The sequence below is a fragment of the Pipistrellus hanaki genome (assembly GCF_964339955.1).
Source record: "Pipistrellus hanaki genome assembly, chromosome: 11".
NCBI classification, from domain to species: Eukaryota; Metazoa; Chordata; class Mammalia; order Chiroptera; family Vespertilionidae; genus Pipistrellus; species Pipistrellus hanaki.
This window is the reverse complement of record NC_140513.1, coordinates 1203567-1223364: the sequence shown is the minus strand read 5'-3', so window position 1 is coordinate 1223364 and position 19798 is coordinate 1203567. Positions and strand designations below refer to the sequence as shown.

The 19798-nt window shown below is 71.2% G+C and overlaps 1 protein-coding gene across 2 annotated transcripts in view; it reads left to right on the top strand.

The window, feature by feature from the left end:
- COL5A1 (collagen type V alpha 1 chain) overlaps positions 1-19798 on the top strand; it is a 75415-nt gene that overhangs the window by 12597 nt on the left and 43020 nt on the right. For both annotated transcript variants that reach the window (XM_084899637.1, XM_084899636.1), the window contains exons 2-10: positions 6633-6800; positions 9069-9282; positions 10021-10183; positions 15875-16006; positions 16901-17035; positions 17694-17894; positions 18636-18809; positions 18920-18976; positions 19224-19265. In XM_084899637.1, the coding sequence (XP_084755763.1) occupies positions 6633-6800; positions 9069-9282; positions 10021-10183; positions 15875-16006; positions 16901-17035; positions 17694-17894; positions 18636-18809; positions 18920-18976; positions 19224-19265 (1286 nt within the window). The remainder of the gene's footprint in view (positions 1-6632; positions 6801-9068; positions 9283-10020; positions 10184-15874; positions 16007-16900; positions 17036-17693; positions 17895-18635; positions 18810-18919; positions 18977-19223; positions 19266-19798) is intronic.

The following is a 19798-nucleotide window of genomic DNA, read 5'->3' as shown; positions in this document are numbered from 1 at the left end:
CCCACATTCCTGTCCAAAGGGCAAGGGTGGCCTGGCCGCGGGGCCCTGCGAGGACAGGGCGGGGGCGGCCACGTCAGACCCGGGCTGGGGACGGGGGTGCTCCTGAGACGGGCACGGGGTCCGGCTGCCCGAGGACCGGTCACAGCGCCCACTGTCCAGCAGAGACCGTGGCCCGGGGCCGCCTCGGGGTGTCGGGTGCCTGAGTGGCCGGGCGGTTATATAATCCCACCTCCGGCCGGACTCAGCGGGCAGCGGTTTTCCACGGATTCGCTGTGAAAGCTCACACGCCCGCCAGGAAGCCACAGGGAAGCGCAAAGAAGAAAACCCGAGCAGCCAGCGCCCTTTCTGGCTCACCCCGCGCTGCTGCCGGGCGGCTGCTGGCGCCCAGGGCCCTGCCGGGGCCGCAGGTGCAGCCGGAGGAACTGCCGCCCGCTGTGGCCGTTCTCCCAGGGCCTTGTCCCCGGCGTTCAGAGAGGGGAGGCGGGAGCTCGGGAGCAGCTGCAGGGGGACGCCCCGCGCGGGGCAGCCTGACGGAAGCTGCCCGTCCAGGGGCCAGGTCCCGGAGCCTGACCTGCAGCGGCCTCTGCTGCTCCCCTGCCCGCTCTGCCGCCCCCCTGCCCGCTCTGCCCCCCCCCCCCGCCCGCTCTGCCGCCCCCCTGCACGCTCTGCCGCCCCCCTGCCCGCTCTGCCGCCCCCCCGCCCGCTCTGCCCCCCCCCGCCCGCTCTGCCCCCCCCCCGCCCGCTCTGCCCCCCCCCGCCCGCTCTGCCCCCCCCCCGCCCGCTCTGCCCCCCCCCCGCCCGCTCTGCCGCCCCCCTGCACGCTCTGCCGCCCCCCTGCCCGCTCTGCCCCCCCCCGCCCGCTCTGCCCCCCCCCGCCCGCTCTGCCCCCCCCCGCCCGCTCTGCCCCCCCCTGCACGCTCTGCCGCCCCCCTGCCCGCTCTGCCCCCCCCCCGCCCGCTCTGCCGCCCCCCCGCCCGCTCTGCCCCCCCCCCGCCCGCTCTGCCCCCCCCCGCCCGCTCTGCCCCCCCCCGCCCGCTCTGCCCCCCCCCCGCCCGCTCTGCCGCCCCCCTGCACGCTCTGCCGCCCCCCTGCCCGCTCTGCCCCCCCCCCGCCCGCTCTGCCCCCCCCCCGCCCGCTCTGCCCCCCCCCGCCCGCTCTGCCCCCCCCTGCACGCTCTGCCGCCCCCCTGCCCGCTCTGCCCCCCCCCCGCCCGCTCTGCCCCCCCCCCGCCCGCTCTGCCCCCCCCGCCCGCTCTGCCGCCCCCCCGCCCGCTCTGCCGCCCCCCCGCCCGCTCTGCCCCCCCCCACGCCCGCTCTGCCCCCCCCCCGCCCGCTCTGCCCCCCCCCCCGCCCGCTCTGCCCCCCCCGCCCGCTCTGCCCCCCCCGCCCGCTCTGCCGCCCCCCCGCCCGCTCTGCCGCCCCCCCGCCCGCTCTGCCGCCCCCCCGCCCGCTCTGCCGCCCCCCTGCACGCTCTGCCGCCCCCCCGCCCGCTCTGCCCCCCCCGCCCGCTCTGCCCCCCCCCGCCCGCTCTGCCCCCCCCTGCCCGCTCTGCCCCCCCCCGCCCGCTCTGCCGCCCCCCTGCCCGCTCTGCCGCCCCCCCGCCCGCTCTGCCGCCCCCCCGCCCGCTCTGCCGCCCCCCTGCACGCTCTGCCCCCCCCTGCACGCTCTGCCCCCCCCTGCCCGCTCTGCCGCCCCCCCGCCCGCTCTGCCCCCCCCTGCACGCTCTGCCACCCCCCCGCCCGCTCTGCCGCCCCCCTGCACGCTCTGCCGCCCCCCTGCCCGCTCTGCCGCCCCCCCGCCCGCTCTGCCCCCCCCTGCCCGCTCTGCCCCCCCCTGCCCGCTCTGCCGCCCCCCCGCCCGCTCTGCCGCCCCCCCGCCCGCTCTGCCGCCCCCCCGCCCGCTCTGCCGCCCCCCTGCACGCTCTGCCCCCCCCGCCCGCTCTGCCGCCCCCCTGCACGCTCTGCCCCCCCCTGCACGCTCTGCCCCCCCCTGCCCGCTCTGCCGCCCCCCCGCCCGCTCTGCCCCCCCCTGCCCGCTCTGCCGCCCCCCCGCCCGCTCTGCCCCCCCCCTGCACCGGCGCTCTGGCAGCCGGGCCTCCGGCCTCCCGGGAGCGGGCGGGGGCGGAGCCTGCCACACACTGCCCACCGCAGTGCGGAGCCTGGCACCGGTGCCATCCCCTCCCCTTTCCTCAGACGGGGAGGCAAATTACCCCCAGGAAGCCGAGACGAGCCGCCCGATCCAGCCACCTGCGGGCGCTTCTCCTGGACGGGCGCCCGCTGGCAGCGCGTGTGCCCCACTGCCCGCCCCTCGCCCCACCGCCTCGCCACCTCCGTGCCCGCAGGGTTAAAGTTTGCGCGTGGCCTGTTGTGGTCAGACCCTGTGAGGAATGACGGGCAGAGGGACATACATGCCATCCGTTTCCCTAAGGACAGACAGAGGGCACCCACGACCAACCAGGGGCGATTTGGCGAGGAGCTAGGCTCAGAGGGCAGGCTCTTAAGAGCCTCCACCCTGAACCCGGACCCAGGCTGGGGTCCCCCCGCCAGCACACTGTCACAGGCAGGGCGGGCTGGGCGTCAGGCACCTCACCAGCGGCCGGTGGTGTGACCTTAGGCAGAGGAGAGCAGGCAGGGTGAGGGTGCAGGCCCAGGGCCAGGCAGGCCTTGTGCGCCCTAGGGGGGCGGAGCCAGACTCTCAGGCTTCTGACCCCGCCCGCCCCACTCCGGGCCGGCAGGCGGGCTTACTTACAAGGCGAAGCCCCACCGAGTCCTCATTCCCTTGTCCCTGCCAGTCAGACCCAGAGCCAGGGCCCTGGTCTTGGGCACTCTCCCCGTCACTGAGCCCACGCCCACTCGGAAGGCCCCGCCCCCTCCCTGGGGTGAATAATTAAGCCTGCAGGGCACTTTGGGTCTGAGCCCCGCCCACAGAGAAGACCCCGCCCCCTCCCTGGGGTGAATAATTAAGCCCTGCAGGGCAGTTTGGGTCTGAGCCCGCCCGCATGGTTAGTCACGCCCCCTCCCTGGAGGTGAATAATGAAACCCTATAGGGCAGTCTGGGTCTGAGCCCCGCCCCCACAGAAGGCCCCGCCCCTTCCCTGGGGTGAATAATTAAGCCCTGCAGGGCAGTCTGTGGGTCCTGGCTAAGTCCTTTGTCTGAAGCCCCTCCCTGCTGCTGGCACCAGGCTCTGGGCTGGGGAGGGCTGGGACTGGAGCCGCTGGCATCAGCACCTACTCAGGGCGGCCCCTTCCTGGGTGTTCCCTCCGGAGGGGGGCTGGCAGGGTGCTGGTAGCTCATGGTGGTGACCCCAGGCCCGCCCCCTGCTTGTCTGACTTCGCTCCCCAGCCCCTCCTGAAGGCGGGCTGCCCGCTGTCTGTGGAGGAGGCTGCTGCCCTGGGGGTGGGGGTCCCACTGGCAAAGGAAGGAGCTGCTGGGCCTGCGAGGGGCCTGCCCTGCCATCTTTCCTTCTGAGCGCTGAGGAGGGGCTTGCTGACGCCCCGGCATGAGCCGATGCCCAGGAGCCAGTGTAGGTTCCGCCCCCACCTGCTGCCCCGGGTGCCGAGGCCGGAGCCAGCCCCCAGCAGCCGGCCCGGCTCCCAGGATGACAGCGGTGCTGCCCGCAGGGCCCGGCGGGCTGGCTGCGGAGGGCCATCCTGCCGGCAGGGCTGGTGCCACGCCCCGGGCCACCGCTGGGCTGGGTCCTCCCCTGGGGTTCACTCTGGGTCCCACCCGCCCATGGTGGCCGGGCTCCGGCCGGGCAGCGGGGTCAGCATCTCCTGTGCTGCAGCGGGAAGTGAGGGCGGGGCTGGTGAGAGGGACCCGGTGTCCTATGGGTCTCGGGTCTCGGTTCGGCAGCTGACCGAGAGGGGGTGAGATGGTGAGATGGTGCTGAGATGGCTCTCGCGTGGCCGGTCCGCCCCTCGGTCTGCTTTGAGCTCCCGTGTCACTGCGGCCCCCTCACCTTCCTCTCAGTCCTCCTGCCGCCTCCTGGCACCTGGTACCCGAACTCGGCTACCTTCCCGCTCCCTCCTCCCCGCCTTCCCGCTGGCCGTGCTTCCCGCCGGCGGGCAGGTCACCGGGGCCGTGGCATCAGGCCGAGTCCCGCCCGCCCGCTCTGGGCAGTGGGCACGGGCGGGGCCCGTCCCCCGCGGGGCCATCCAGGCGGAGCAGAGAGACTGCACGCCCAGGAGGCCTGTCCCGCCCGCTTCCTCGGACGCCTGCCACGCCTCGTACAGAACATGAAAACACGGCGAGGGCTGCCCGGCGCCCCGGCCAGCAGGTGGCACGGGGCCTGGAAAGGTCTGTGGCCTTTTCAACTCGCGGTGGCAGCGAGCGGCTGTAAACCGCCAGCGACGGAGAACACAGCATCTGGGAAGAGCATCAGCCGCTCCGATCCCCCTGGCCGCCCGCCTGGGAGCCGGCTCAGGGATGAGCCAGCGCTCGGCAGGCTGTCCCGGCGGCAGGTGAGCCAGCGGCTGGCACGGCCGTCTCTTCCCACGGCCGAGGCCAGGCCTGGGGCCGTGCCGGGCACCTGCGCCAGCTCTGCTCCGGTGTCCGGTGGCGGCCGGGGCAGGAGTCCCTGGCGCCGAGCTCTTCGGCAGTGCCACCCCCGTGCGAGGGACGGACCACCCCTCCGTGGGGGCTGGGCGCTGGGTCCGAGCCGAGCACCACCCAGGAAGGTCAGAGGCCGAGGGAGGCGGTGCCCCTGGGCGCTGGCCCCCACGCTGCCCCTCCCTCTGTCCTACCTGGCATTTCCTTCCTGAGCCGGGAAATCCATGACCCGTGTTTCTGGTCTCTCTTGATTTTTTAAAGATATATTTCGTTTATTTCAGAGAGGAAGGGAGAGGGAGAGGGAGAGGGAGAGGGAGAGGGAGAGAAGCATCAGTGATGAGACAGATCCATCGGCTGCCTCCTGCACGCTCCACGCTGGGGATGGAGCCCACCCCCCGGGCCTGTGCCCTGACCGGGAATCACACTGGACCGCCTGGTTCCTAGGCTGATGCTCAGCCGCTGAGCCACACGGCCGGGCTCCGGGCTCTTGCTGAGGTGACAGGCGACTGCGCGGAGCTGGGCTGTAGCAGTGCTTCCCTGGAGGCGGGGCCTCGGGACGGGGGTGGTGCGTGGTGCGTGCCGGCACCGCCTGGGCAGTGCTTTGTGCCCGGGAAGAGCAGCTCCCTCTCCCGTCCACCCGGTCACCATGGACCTGCCCACCCTGCGTGGGCCCCTCCCTCCCAGCACCCTCCGCAGGGCCGGCACTGACCACCCTGGCCGGGCACTGCTCCCTCCCAGGCCGCCCTCCCAGGCACAGGGCTCTGTCTGTCTTGTCTGGACAACAGTGGGGTCACAGGGCCACCTGCACCCCCTCCACCCCCAGATGGTTGTGCTGAGCTCCACGGGAGACCCCCATGGGGGTCCTTTCTCACCTCCGGGGCGCCCGCCTGGTTAAAAGGGTGGGGCTCCCCTCTGAGTGGGCCCCAGGCCGGTAACAGCCGGCTGGGGAGGAGGGCCGTGAGCTGGCCGTTGGAGAGTAAGCAGGCCAGGCCCCGAGGGCACAGAGGCCCGAGCAGCGGGCGCCGGCCTTTTCCGAGCAGGGGTCAAATAGTCGGTATAAGCTGAGCCTTCTTCAGGAACAGCTCGATCCAGGCGCCCACGCAAGCTGGTGGGAGTCTGTCTCTGCATCCCAGACGGGCTCTCCCTGCGCCCCGGGAGGCGGCCCCCGCTGCCCCTGAGCCCTGTCACCGTGACGCCACGCCGGCGTGTAGTTCCTCACCGGGACGCCGAGGGGCCTAGTGAGGGTGGTGACGGGAACTGAACTCACCATGTGAAGCCGGCTTGTGTGGGGCGGGCATGGAGGCCGTCTTTTCGTGTGGGCGCGGGAGAGGTGAGCTGTGCAGTCTGTGTGTGGGTGGCTTCCGTGGGCGCCAGCGTCCCCGCCCTCTCCGCGGCCGGGGTGAGGGCAGCGCCCCCCGGTGGGCTCGGGCTGCTCCTCCCTCGCCGTGGCTCCTCGCCGTGGCTCCGCGCCGTCGCACGCAGGCCTGGGGCTCGGGGGCCGTGGGAGCGGACACGCTGTGAGCGGCTGTGGGAAATGGCGTTTGAATCGGGTGCCGGTGGGAAGCAGAGGGGCCCGCTGCCCGCAGACACCGAGGCCCCAGCACGCAGCAGCTGCACGTGAGGTCCCTGCGCTGTCCGCCGGCCGGCCTGAGCGCCCGCACGCCGCCCCCTCCGCAGCGGCCTGACGCCTCCCGGTGAGGGAGGGGCGGGTTCTGGGGCGCCGTGAGGAGCCGAGTCTGGGAACCAGGCTGGCGTGTTGCTGGCGTGTCCGGCCTTTGCACCCCCTGCCCCACACTGGGACTTGGGGGGGGAGCATGGTGTTGGTTCTGATCGGTGTCGGTTCCGATTGGGACGGAGTGGCCGTCAGGTGGGCACCGAGGCTGCTGGGGTGCGGACCTGGGACAGAACCAGCTGCCTGCCTGGGCGAGGGTCTCTATAAAGTGGGATCCCCGCTCCCCCCCCCCACCCCCCGCCTTGGCCCCAGCATCAGGGCGGCTCTGAGTGGGTTCGGGTGCAGCCACCGCTCTCCCCTCCCGGGTGCTCTGCTCGCCTGTGGCTAACCCCCCCCCCTCTTTGTCCTTCCAGCTCAGCCTGCCGACCTCCTGAAGGTTCTAGATTTCCACACCTTGCCCGACGGCATAACCAAGACCACGGGCTTCTGCTCCACACGGCGGTCCTCCCGGGGCCCGGACGTGGCTTACAGAGTCACGAAGGATGCCCAGCTCAGCGCGCCCACCAAGCAGCTGTACCCCGGTGAGAGGCGCGGGGTGCGGGGTGTGTGTATGTGAGCCCGTCCCCTCCCGCCTCATCCAGGAGCGGCGAGGTCGCGCTCAGGATGCTGGGAAGCCCCGGGAACGAGCCGGGTTTGCTGTCCCGAAGGGGCGGTGGCCTAGAGGACCTGCCCTCCAGCAGGTGTCCGTCCTCCGTGATGCCAGGCCCGAGGGCATGGAGGGGGCTGCTCCTGGGCCTGGGCGAGGGGGGGGGCGTGGAGGGAAGCCTCAGGGTCGTGGGAAAGGCAGCACTTCCAGACAGAAGCTTAATGGGGGGCAGTGACCCCGAGAGATGCATGATCACACAGCACACCTCCCAGCTGAGAGCCAGCTCCTAATGAGGATCGATGGCCGAGCGGAGCGGACTGCTGATTCCTGCCCGGAGCGGACGGGGGGCGGGTCCGAGCTGTCCTGGCATCGGCCACGGGTGGTAGAGGCCCCTCCTCCCACCGCCCGGCGTCAGGAGCGGCGCGGGTCTCACCTGGAGGAGGGGCCGAGGGCCAGAGACCGGAACCTCCGGGCCCGAGTGAGCACGTCTCTGATCCCGGGCGGGAGGGCGGGGCCCGGGCTGACCGGCCGCCGTGGACGTGCCCTGTGATTGTGAGCAGCTGGGCCGTCTTCTTGTGGCTTGAACATGGCCTTGACCCAGAGTCGGGCTCTCTCTCTTTTTTATTTTATTTTATTAAATTATTATGTGTGTACATATTTTACACTGCCCCCCCCCCATACATACCCCCCTCCCCACAGGCTCTCTTCTGACCAGTGACGGCTCTCTGCGCGTCCCACGTCCCCGCTGGGTCCCCGAGGGACGCACTCCTCAGGGGCTGCACCTTTGCCTCCGCGCCCTCTCCCCCACCCTGCCTGCACCCCTCCCTCCGCCCCCTCAGGTCTGTCCGGGCGGCCGGCACTTTGTAAGGAGCCATTTCTGGTTGATGAGGTCACTCGGGGACACAAGCCCCTTCGGGAGCCCCCGTGGGGCGCCCCAGTGGCCCCAGGTCCGGGGTGCAGCCTCGGGACTGTCTGACCCTCGGTGCAGGCGGAGGTCACTGTCAGGCCCGCTCGCCCTCACAGAGAACTGCGGGGTCTGGTTTCCGTGCATCCAGAGAAGCCGCCTCTGCCCCCCTCCAAACCCCGCCCTGCGTTAGAGGTCTGCCCGCCCTCACCCTCTCCTCGCCCTCACCCTCGCCCTCGCCTGACCGCTCCACCCTGGTCCCAGGGGACGCGAGGTCACAGCAGGTGAAGTCTCAGGCCGCCTGGATGTCCCCTCCCCCCAGCCTGGCACCCTGCACGCCCTGCTCCGGTGACCAGAGCAGAGGCTAGCCGCCCGACTATGTGGCCGTTACCCCAGCAGAGGGCGCCCCAGACAGCTTCCTGCAGGGCTGGCCATCGGCCATCTGGGTGACCTTGTCCTGCAGGCCCTAAGCCTGAGCCACAGCCCTCGCAGCACGGAGCGGGTCCCCTCCCCGCGCAGGGGGTTGAGAAGTGTGCCGACCGGACGGTTCTGGCTGCCTGACCAGGCTCCCGGCAGAGCTGCAGGTGCACAGGCGGCAGGAGAGTCGAGGGGCGCCTGGCCGGAGGGAAGGGGTGCACGCATGCGTGTGCGAGCGCATGTGTGTGCTTGTGTGCGTGCCGAGAGGTCTGGAGGAGCGGGGCAGGCCTGCGGGGTCTGGCTTTGGTGGCCTCCGAGGGCCTGGCCGGCCGTGGGAGCCTCCCGCCACGGACACAGCAGGTCCCTCCTTCCTGTTTCTGTGTTCGGTTCTTTGCAATCTGGATGGAAGTCTTTTGGTTTCTTTCTACCTTTTCTCTGTTTTGCGTGTCAGCCAGGACATGGCAACAAGTGCGATTCTAGCCGACCCCACTACCGTCCCCCCTCGGTCCCCCGTAGGCGCTGAACAACACGCCCTCCGCCAGGCCCAGCTCTGGGCACACAGAGGGCTCGAGGGGCCCTGAGACAGCACTGCCCCCAGACGCTCACATCCGGGGTCCCCCACATCCCAGGGTCCCCGCTAGGACTTGTGAACAGACGTGTTACCGGGTCAGGGCGGGCGGGCCGGCCGCAGGGAGCCCGCAGCTGGGAGGACCCGGTAGCTTTGCACTTGAACGGAGCCTCGAAGGGGCCAGGCGTGGCCATGTGGGGACAGGTGGGGCTGCAGGAACAGTGTGAGCCAGGCGGCCAGGGTACCAGGTCCCTGAGCCGGTTGGTATGAGGTGGCTGGGCCCTCTGACCTCTGCCCTCTGCCCTCTGCCCCAGCGTCTGCATTCCCCGAGGACTTCTCCATCCTCACCACCGTGAAGGCCAAGAAGGGCAGCCAGGCCTTCCTGGTGTCCGTGTACAACGAGCAGGGCATCCAGCAGCTCGGCCTGGAGATGGGCCGCTCCCCCGTCTTCCTGTACGAGGACCACACGGGGCGGCCGGGCCCCGAGGACTACCCCCTCTTCCGCGGCATCAACCTGTCCGACGGCAAGTGAGTGGGCGCCCCCGGCCCCCAGGCTCCCGGAGCGTCTGGCAGCTGTGTTACAGCAGCGGGCCGAGGGCCCCCCGGGAAGCACCGGCGGGGAGCTCCGAGAGCTGGTCCCGGCCCTGCTCCCTGGGCCCCGTCTCCCCCGGGCGCCGGGCACACACCAGCCCTCCGTTCGGGAGGGACGCGAGAGGTCGAGTGGCTGTGCCCCACGTGTCCCCCGAGGATTCGGGGCCCTGGCGGCACAGGTGCACCGGGTGTGGGCAGACCGTCCCGGGTTCTGTGGGCGCACACCCAGGCCCGGCGGTGTGGCCGTGGCCTCCCTGGTGGCTGGCCTGGAGGGCGCCACATGCAAGGAAGGCCTTCCGCCACGCCGGAAGTTCTGGCTGAGAGTGCCGTGGGGTCCCCGGGCCACGGTTCCCCGCCGAGCTCCCCTCCCCGGAGCTGTCCCGCCTGTGCCCCGGCCCGAGGCCCACCGGCCAGCCCACGTGGGCTCCCGAGCCTGCGCTCGGGGCTTCCCCGTGCACTCTGGGCTCAGACGGTGACCCCCTGAGAGACGAGGAATCGGTCGGAGGCGCCCGGGGCGGAGGGCGTGCCATGGGGTGCATGGCGTGGTCGGGTCCGAGCGCAGGGAGACGGACTTCCTCCCAGTGTCCCCCCGTGTCCCTGTGACCTGCGCTGAGCCCCCGGCACTGGCGCCCGTGACCGCGCCGCCTCCACCCGCCGCTGTCCGCGCCCCTGCAGGTGGCACAGGATCGCGCTCAGCGTCCACAAGAAAAACGTGACCCTGCTCCTGGACTGCAAGAAGAAGGCCACCAAGTTCCTGGACCGCAGCGACCACCCCGTGGTGGACACCAACGGCATCATCGTGTTCGGCACCCGCATCCTGGACGAGGACGTGTTCGAGGTGAGCCACAGCCGCGGGGGCGGCGCTGCTCGGAGGCGCTGCTGGCGGGGATGGTGGGCGTCCGCCGTGGACGGGCGTGGACGTGTCAGTGTCCGCCGTGGATGGGCGTGGACGCGCCGGTGTCCGCGTGGATGGGCGTGGACATGTCGGTGTCCGCCGTGGGTGGGCGTGTCCGCGTCGGTGTCCGCGTGGATGGGCGTGGACGTGTCGGTGTCCGCCGTGGACGGGCGTGGACGTGTCAGTGTCTGCTGTGGACACGTCGGTGTCCGCCGTGGGTGGGCGTGGACGCCCCGGTGTCCGCCGTGGGTGGGCGTGGACGCCCCGGTGTCCGCCGTGGGTGGACGTGGACGCGCCGGTGTCCACCGTGGGTGGGCGTGGACGCCCCGGTGTCCGCCGTGGGTGGGGTGTGGCCGTGGAGGTGTCACCGTGGCCGTGGCTTCTACGGGTCTGAAGCCCGTGCCGCCGTCCGATGAGCGTGTGGCTCGTGGGGGTGCAGAGGCCCCGTGAGGACCGTGGAGGCCGCCCTCGTCCCGGGGGTCCTGTACCCGGGTCTGCCTCTCACACCGCGGCCGGCCTGGGACGGGGCAGCCGCTGTGGGTGGACGTGGGGTAGAGTTCGGCCTGCGTGGGGCTTTGGGAAAACGTGCGGCCCGGCTCAGACGGGCTCTGAGCCAGCGGTGTCCCGGGCACTGAGAGGGTGAGGGCAGCCCCCGCACTGCCCTCCTGGGATGGCACGCTGGCCGGTGTTGGGCTGTCCTTGGCACCCACAGCGTCGGGTGGGGGAGGCGTGGACACCCAGGAAGGGGTCCGAGCAGCCACCCCTGGTGGAGACGGGGTCAGCGGGCGACAGGGGGCCGGCGCCCGGACCCCGCTGGCAGTGCCCACTTTTGCAGTTACGGAGACACACCCTCGGGGCTCGCTGAGGCGGCTGGCGTCCTGGGCGCGGGGGCTGCACAGACGGCGGAGCGGGGGCTGCGCAGACCTGGCTGGGGGAGGAGCGGGAAGCGGGTGTGGACCTCAGGGCTCTCCGTAGTGAACGGGGACCAGGAATGCCGCCCACGCGATGGCGATGGCGGAGCCTGCCTGGGCTCACGGTGCAGCTCGGCGTGGGGACCGCCTGGCGCCGGGGCCGGGGCGCTGCTGCCCAGCCTGTTTCCGAGTGGAGTCCGGGGCCGGGGGCGGGGTGGGGTCAGCCTGTAACGGCCGGGCCTGTGTGTGACTGTGCCTTGAACTGAGAGCCAGGAAACAGCTTTATCGAGTGTTTAAGACAGCAGGTCCTGAAGCAGATCCCGCTCCCCTGAGCCAGGAGAGCGTTTTCCCACGGGCACAGACGGGAAGGATCTGCTGCGACTGCGGCCGCCGAGGCCGGGCGGGCGGGACCGGCCTGGCCGCTCCGGCCTGTCAGACTCGGTCCCGTCTGTGAGGGGGGACAGCCACGGCCCCCAGGTGTTTGGGGGTGTGAGGAGCCAGAGCAGGGGCCTCCCCAGGCAGCCAGCCGCCCGCTCGCTGGGGCTGCTTCCCGAGGAGGGCCGGGGCTGAGACCTGAGGTCAGGAACTTGGACGTGCTCACGTGTCCGTGAGGCTCAGCACGGGGGCCGCACATGCTGGTGAACGAGTGAAAGAATGAGCAGCCGAGATGGCGGCCTTCGTGTGTGCGTGTGCGTGTGTGTGTGTGTGTGTGTGTGGGCTGGGGGGGGGGGATTGTGAGTCTTTGTCAGGTGACGGTGGTAATGGTGATGGTGGTGGTGGTGACCTCTGAATGTGCGGGCCTCCGAGTGTGTGGTCCTCCGAGTGCCCAGGCCTCCGAGTGCCTGCTGGGCCGGGCATCCCGCTGTCCAGGGCGGCACAGTGGCGGGAACGGGGCTGAGACCCGTTGTAAGGCCTGGTGGGCTTTTGAGGAGGAGGCCCTGACGCTGGCCCTGCAGCCACCCCGGGGTGTGGGGACGCAGCGCCCCTCCCAGCTCACTAGGCTGGCCCAGTCCCTCCAGCCGCTCAGGGTCCCATGAGGCTGGGACGTGGCCATCCCCCTCCCATCCCTGCACCCTTGGCCCCCGGTCCCCACGGAGCCTCTCATGTGGCATTTATAGCTGCACCAGCGCAGGTGTGAGTAGCCAGGCGCCAGGCCCCGGGGGCGGCAGCTGGAGGGGAAGGAGAGAGGGGATGGGGCTTGGGGGGGGGGCAGGAGAGAGGGGACGGGGTTGGAGGGGCAGGAGAGAGGGGACGGGCTGGGGGGGCAGGAGAGAGGGGACGGGGTGGGGGGGCAGGAGAGAGGGGGACGGGCTGGGGGGGACAGGTGAGAGGGGACGGGCTGGGGGGGACAGGAGAGAGGGGACGGGCTGGAGGGGCAGGAGAGAGGGGATGGGGCTTGGGGGGGGCAGGAGAGAGGGGACGGGCTGGGGGGAGCAGGAGAGAGGGGACGGGCTGGGGGGGCAGGAGAGAGGGGACGGGCTGGGGGGGACAGGTGAGAGGGGATGGGCTGGGGGGGACAGGAGAGAGGGGACGGGCTGGGGGGAGCAGGAGAGAGGGGACGGGCTGGGGGGGGCAGGAGAGAGGGGACGGGCTGGGGGGGCAGGAGAGAGGGGATGGGGCTTGGGGGGGCAGGAGAGAGGGGACGGGCTGGGGGGGGCAGGAGAGAGGGGACAGGCTGGGGGGAGCAGGAGAGAGGGGACGGGCTGGGGGGCAGGAGAGAGGGGACGGGCTGGGGGAGCAGGAGAGAGGGGACGGGCTGGGGGGGCAGGAGAGAGGGGCGGGCTGGGGGGAGCAGGAGAGAGGGGACAGGCTGGGGGGGGCAGGAGAGAGGGGACGGGCTGGGGGGGGGCAGGAGAGAGGGGACGGGCTGGGGGCAGGAGAGAGGGGGCGGGGCACAGGCAGTTCCTCCTTTGACCTCACGTTCCCGGTGTCAGACTGGTCCCAACCCCGCGCCCCCTCAGCCGTGGACAGAATGGCCTGGCGCTGGCGGGAGCCGCGTTCCCGGTGACTCACGGTGAGAACATCCGGCCGCCGTCAGGGCGAGGAGCTCGGCCGCAGGGGCCGGGCAGGGATCACGGCCAGTCACGTGTGAAGGCCATGCGGCCCCGGCTCCTGTCCCCCAGCGCCCCCCCCCGCGTGCGCCCCCATTTCCCTCCCCCCACCCCATCCTGGGAGACTCTCAGCTTCCCTTGGTCGCGATGGAGCCCAGTGTGCTGGCTTCGAGCCCCGGCTGCCCGCCGCCCCCTCTGTCCCAGTCCCTGCACACGTGTGGTGGCTGTAGCGCCGGCGACTGGCGGCAGGGTTGATCCTAGGCCGCAGGCTGGCCGGCCCCTCTCTCCCCGCCACCTCCATCGGGAGCTGCGTCTGTGTTCCCTCCTGCGTGGGAAGCGCTGCAGTGAAAATCGGCTGTGAAATCGCAGGAAAGCCGCGCGGGGCCCGGCCTGCTGGGCGGAGGCCGGGGGCCGGGTGTGGTTGGGAGGGGAGTGCAGAGCTGGGGTGCAGAGAGGGGCCCGGAGGGCGGCATGGACAGCCAGGCTGGGAGTGCGGGGTCGGCCGGGTTGGCAAACGGACGTCCATGCTCCGTGCCCACGGCCCCGGTGGCAGAGCTCCCTGCGTGGCTCTGTGCCCGCCCCCGCCCGCTCACAGCGGATCGTGGGTGTGGCCTCAGGGTCGGAAAAGGCAGAGCCGATCCCTCAGCAGAATGCTCCCGGAGCAGCGTGGCCGAGGACGCATGCATCCTGGGGTCCGGCAGCTGGTGCCCCAGAGACGGGCGCGGTGGCTGCCCTGGCGTCGAGGCTGGCAGCAGAGCGGGGTGGCATCTGAGCCGGGCAGGCTGGCTCAAGCTTCTAGGCTCAGCCGCGCCTACTGACCTGGCCAGGAAGGAAGTGTGTGTGAAAGGAGAAGCTGGCGTGGTCAGAGCGAGGGGCTGGGCATGGCGGGCACCACAGGGTGGGCATGAGAGCTGAGTGAGGGATCAGTGGGCACGGCCTGGGGGTCAGAGGTAGGATCAGGCCTGTGCTCCTGAGGTGGCGCCCGGGCACGGGGACCCCGTGGTGGGCGGGGCGCGTGCAGGCCCCTCGCCAGGCAGCTGCTCCCTCGAGGGCCGCCGAGGGCCGCCATCTGCGCCGCCGCCCCAGCCCTGGCCTCGGGTGACTGCGGAGAGAGCACCGTCCGTGGCAGGCGGATGTTTTATTTGGGTTGGAAGGGATCTGAACTAGAAGTCCTGATGCTTCATAAAAACGTGTGGTTTTGATTCACTGTTCCTTTCGCCAGTTCTCCTCTGCTGAGAGTTTACACTGTGAGCCAGGAGCCGGACATCTGGCGGGAGGGGAGGGAGGAGAGGGGAGGAAGGGGAGGAGAGGGGAGGGGAGGGGAGGGGATGGGAGGGGAAAAAAGGGGAGGAAGGGGAGGGAGGAGAGGGGAGGGGAGGGGAGGGGAGAGGAGGGAGGGAAGGAGAGGGGAGGGGAGGGGAAAAAAGGGGAGGAAGGGGAGGGGAGGGCTGGGCCTCGCACCTCTGGGATCGGGTGCTGAGGGGTCCAGTCTGACTCTAGGACGTGACTCCGTTCTGCCATCGAGTCACCTGGCCCTGGCCAGTGTGGGCACCGGGAGGGTGCAGACCCGTGAGAGCGGTGCACACCGGCGCCTGGCCCCACCCTGGGGCCGCCCGGGGACCAGGCTTAGTGACCGCGTGAGGCCGCTCCGGCCCTCCTGGGCGCTCTGCCTTCCTGGCACAGGGCAGGGCGCGCACACCTTCGCCACGGAGAGGCGGGAGGCCGGTGCCTGGCTGGGCCTGTGGTCTGACGGGCAGGATGCCTCCCTGCTCGGGCCGAGCTCATGGCACTGCCTCTCGGCTGCGGCTGGACCCAGCGGAGTGGGAGGGGGCACAGGCGCGGGAGCCGCCGAGCCTCCGACCAGAGAGGGCGGCCTGGCTCGAGGGGCCTCAGGGAAGGCCTGCTGGGTGCACGAGGTGTCAGGGGGAGTGGGGGCTGCCAGGCAGTGCGGCTCTGGGCATGGCTGTGCCCCTGTGTGTGATGCAGCAGCTAGCATTTGGGAGATGCTCAGGATTGCTACTGATGGGGGGAGGGAGGGATATATGGATGGATGGTAGATGGATGGATGGATGGTGGATGGATGGATGGTGGATGGATGGACGGACGGTGGATGGTTGATGATGGATGGATGGATGGATGGTGGATGGATAGATGGATGGATGGATGATGGATGGATGGTGGATGTATAGATGGTGGAGGAATGATGGATGGTGGATGGTGGATGATGGATGATGGATAGTGGATGATGGATGGATGGTGGATGGATGATGGATGGATGATGGATGGATGATGGATGGTGGATGATGGATGGATGGTGGATGGATGGTGGATGGTGGATGGATGGTGGATGGATGATGGATGGTGGATGATGGATGGTGGATAGATGATGGATAGTGGGTGGTGGATAGATGATGAATGGTGGATGGTGGATGGATGATGGATGGATGGTGGATGGATGGATAGTGGGTGATGGATTGATGATGGGTGGTGGGTGGATATTGGGTGTGTTGGTGGCTTCTTGGGTGGATGGATGGATAACGATGGACAGGTGGGCAGACAGCCTGGTGGGGTGGTTGGGAGGCAGCAGCTCCCAGAGGAAGGCTGGCTGAGGACGGGCTGGGTCCCTGCTGGGGCCCCTGAGCCGCGCGTTCAGGGCTCCTGTCCTTTTCCAGGGCGACATCCAGCAGCTGCTCTTCGTCTCAGACCACCGGGCGGCGTACGATTACTGCGAGCACTACAGCCCCGACTGCGACACCGCCGTCCCCGACACCCCGCAGTCCCAGGACCCCAACCCGGACGAATACGTGAGTCCGCAGCGGGGCTGGGGGGGCAGTGGGCTGGGCGGGGGGGGGGGCAGTGGGCCGGGAGGGGGGGCCAGTGGGCCGGGAGGGGGGTGTGTGACCCGGGCAGGGGGGTCTGTGGGCCGGGCGGGGGGTCTGTGGGCCGGGCAGGGGGTCTGTGAGCAGAGGTGCTGCAGGTGCCCCCGGCGGAGTCCGCTGGGCGCTGATGGCCGCTCATTGTGAATGACGGGCCCTCGGACCCCAGTGTGGCCGCGCCCGGGAGCAGCCTGGTCCCCGGTCTCAGGAGCGTGTTCTGAGCTCTGTCCCCTCCCGTGACCTCTGGTCTGGGGTCCGGCTTTCACTCCTCTGCCTCTCGGCCCGGCAGCGCCTGGCTAACCTTTCTGGCAGTTCCTCCCTGCTGCAGCGGGAATCCTGCCCTGTTAGCTCCACGCCCTTCTCTTTACGTGGCACCCTCCCGCTCTCCGTCTCCCCCGGCCCCTCTGTCCCACAGACGGGGCGTGGCCCGGAGGCTGCGGTGCCCAGCCCGTCTTACCCTCCCCCACAGCTGGGCGGCGCTCCCAGCGAGCCCAGCGCCAGCCTCCTGGTCCGGGCGTGCACACGTCCTGGGGCGGGGCCCCGCCGTGGCCGGTGGCCGGAGGCCTCCCTCCTGGGGCCGGAGCCGGGGTCGGGCCGGTTGGCTGACCCTCGGGCTCTAAAGGGTCAGAGCGGCTGGGCCTCTCGGCACTCCCTTTTCTTCGAAGGGGACCGGCCGTGTCCGCCCCGGACCTCTGGGGGCCGGCTCAGCGGCCGCGGCCGGAGGGGGCAGTGCCCGGCGGGGGGCACACGGCTGGAGTCCACGCACCCGCCGCGCCGGGCGTGGAGCACAGGGTCTGGTCCTCACGAGCTGTCTCCCCCCAGTACCCGGACGGCGACGGGGACAGCGCGCCCTACTACTACGAGTACCCCTACTACGAGGACACCGACGGCCCCAGCCAGGCGCCCGCCGCCACGGCGCCCGCGGAGGCCGCCAAGGAGACCACGGAGGTCGCCGAGGTGCGGCCGGGCAGGGGCGGCGCGGGGGGGGGGGGAGGAGGGGGGAGCTGTGGAGTGACTGGGGCGCCCAGGAGGCGCGGGTGGAGGTGCGGCCCCATGGGATGCGGGCCGGGAGAGGGTGTCGGTGGTGATGTGTGACCTCAGGGGCTGAGGGGTGAGGGAGCACCGTCCCTCCCCAAGGTGCTGGGAGACCGGCTTATCCTGTTCTGTCTGGAACGGACTCTCACTTTTTAAAGTAAATCCTCCCCCAAGGGTATTTCCCGTTGATTTTTAGAGAGAGCGCAAGAGGGAGGGAGAGACAGAGAGAAACTTAGGAGACACACATCGATGAGTTGCCTCCTGCACGCCCCCGCCTGGGGCTGGGGATCGGGCCTGCACCCAAGGTACATGCCCTTGACCGGGAATCGAACCCGAGACCCTTTGGTCCTCAGTCTGGTGCTCCATCCATCGAGCCACACCAGCCAGGGCACGCCCTCTTACCCCTAAGACCAGTGTCTGAGATACGGCTCCCCCTTCCCACGTGTGGGCTCCGTTCCCAGCACCCCCCTGGCTGGGCTGCCTCCTCCCGGGCCCGGGGCGGCCCGGCACCCAGGGCCCACGGGGCCCTGGCTGGACGGGCGGAGGAACCCAAGGCCCAGCCCGGCCTCTCCGCCCCCAGGAGCTGACTCTGCCCCCCACGGGGGCCCCGGCCGTGCCCGACGCCAGCGCGGGGGCCGGGAAGGAGGACCTGGACCCTCCGGACTACGACTACGTGCCCAGTGAGGACTACTACACGCCGGCCCCGTACGAGGACAGCTACGGCGAGGGCCCGGGCACCGAGGCGCCCCCCGGCGCGGCCGGCACCGCCAACGCCTCCAACGTAACGGCCTCTCCCGGGCTCGGCGGGCGGGTTCTCGGCTCGGCCGCTCCCTGGGACACCGGGCGGGGGGAGCGCGGGTCACTGGCTCTTTTGCGAGCGGAGGGCGTGCGCCCCGCCCGAGGCGTCCGGTGCAGGCGGCGGGGGGCAAGGAGGGCGCGGCAGACCTCCGTGGCCGGGCTGTGGCCGGGCGGTCCGCTGGACAGGGGCTGGAGCCGGGGACCTGGACACCATGTGAGGTGGCTGCTCCTGGGCCGTGGCCGGGGGCGGGGGGACGGATCTGTGTCTTCAGTCACCCCGAGGCCCCCGGCGCCGCCTCAGGGGCTGTTGCCCAGCTTTTGGGGGGAGGGACCAGCACAGCGCCCGCTCATAGAAACTTAACCCTTTGTGTGCTGTAAGCGGCTACAGACCCAAGGGTGGCTTCTGTGTTGGGCGCGTGGCAGTTAACTGGCCACGTTCTCGGCGGCCACGGAGTGGACACGCTGTCCTCCTGGCGTGGGGTTAGGGTCATGTTATCCCGCGACCCTGCGGCCCGGGGCGGCGCCCTGAGGGACGGCTTCCCCAGGCACGGCCGAGGGCCGGGGCGCGGTGAGAGTGAGGGGCTGCAGAGAGACCCTGGCACCCGGCAGCTGCCCTCGGAGTCAGGCTCCAGGCCTGGGGGCTGCCGACCCCGAGCCCCAGGCCGAGGCCCGCAGCCCAGCGGGGGCCCCTCTCTGCGCCCCCTGACGCCGCCTCTGCCCCCAGCCGGCCCCGCCCCCGGGGGAGGGGAAGGAGGACCTGGACTCGGACTTCACGGAGGAGACCATCAAGAACCTGGACGACAACGAGAGCTACTACGACCCCTACTACGACCCCACCGTGTCCCCGTCCGAGATCGGGCCGGGCATGCCCGCCAACCAGGACACCATCTTCGAGGGGGTGAGCCGCGGCCTTCAGGGCCTCCGGGCGGGACCGGGGGGGAGGGGGAGGCAGCGTGATCACGGAGTCACTGTCCCCTCCGCCCTCCTGTCCCCGCCTTCTCACCCCAGATCGACGGGCCGCGGGGCGAGAAGGGGCAAAAGGGAGAGCCTGCCATCATCGAACCCGTAAGCACATGTTTTCATCCTGTTCTCTCTGGTCCGGGGGGGATCAGGGTCCATGGGGGGCCAGGGTCCGGGGGGATCAGGGTCTGGGGGAGTCAGGGTCCGGGGGGCCAGGGTCTGTGGGGGCCAGGGTCTGTGGGGGGCCATGGTCTGGGGGGGATCAGGGTCCAGGGGGGCCAGAATCCGGGGGGCCAGGGTCCGCAGGGCCTGAGGGCCGGCTCCGGTCTCAGCGCCCGCCCCTCTCTTCCAGGGCATGCTCTTGGAGGGGCCCCCAGGCCCCGAAGGCCCCGCGGTGAGTGTCCCCTTTTGTTCCCATGACGAGCGGGAGGTGGAGGCGGCCACCGGGGACCCCTGAGACCCCTGGCGGGGAGAAGGGACCCCTGAGACCCCTGACGGGGAGAAGGGACCCCTCAGGCCCCTGGCGGGGAGAAGGGACCCCTGAGACCCCTGGCGGGGAGAAGGGACCCCTCAGACCCCTGGCGGGGAGAAGGGACCCCTCAGACCCCTGGCGGGGAGAAGGGACCCCTTAGACCCCTGACGGGGAGAAGGGACCCCTCAGGCCCCTGGCGGGGAGAAGGGACCCCTGAGACCCCTGGCGGGGAGAAGGGACCCCTCAGACCCCTGGCGGGGAGAAGGGACCCCTCAGACCCCTGGCGGGGAGAAGGGACCCCTCAGACCCCTGGCGGGGAGAAGGGACCCCTCAGGCCCCTGGGGGGGAGAAGGGACCCCTCAGACCCCTGACGGGGAGAGGGCTCACCGCCTCGGGCCCTCCTCGGGCCGGCCGTGGGAACGGGGCTGCGTGGTGCCTCCGAGCTCCGCTCTGAA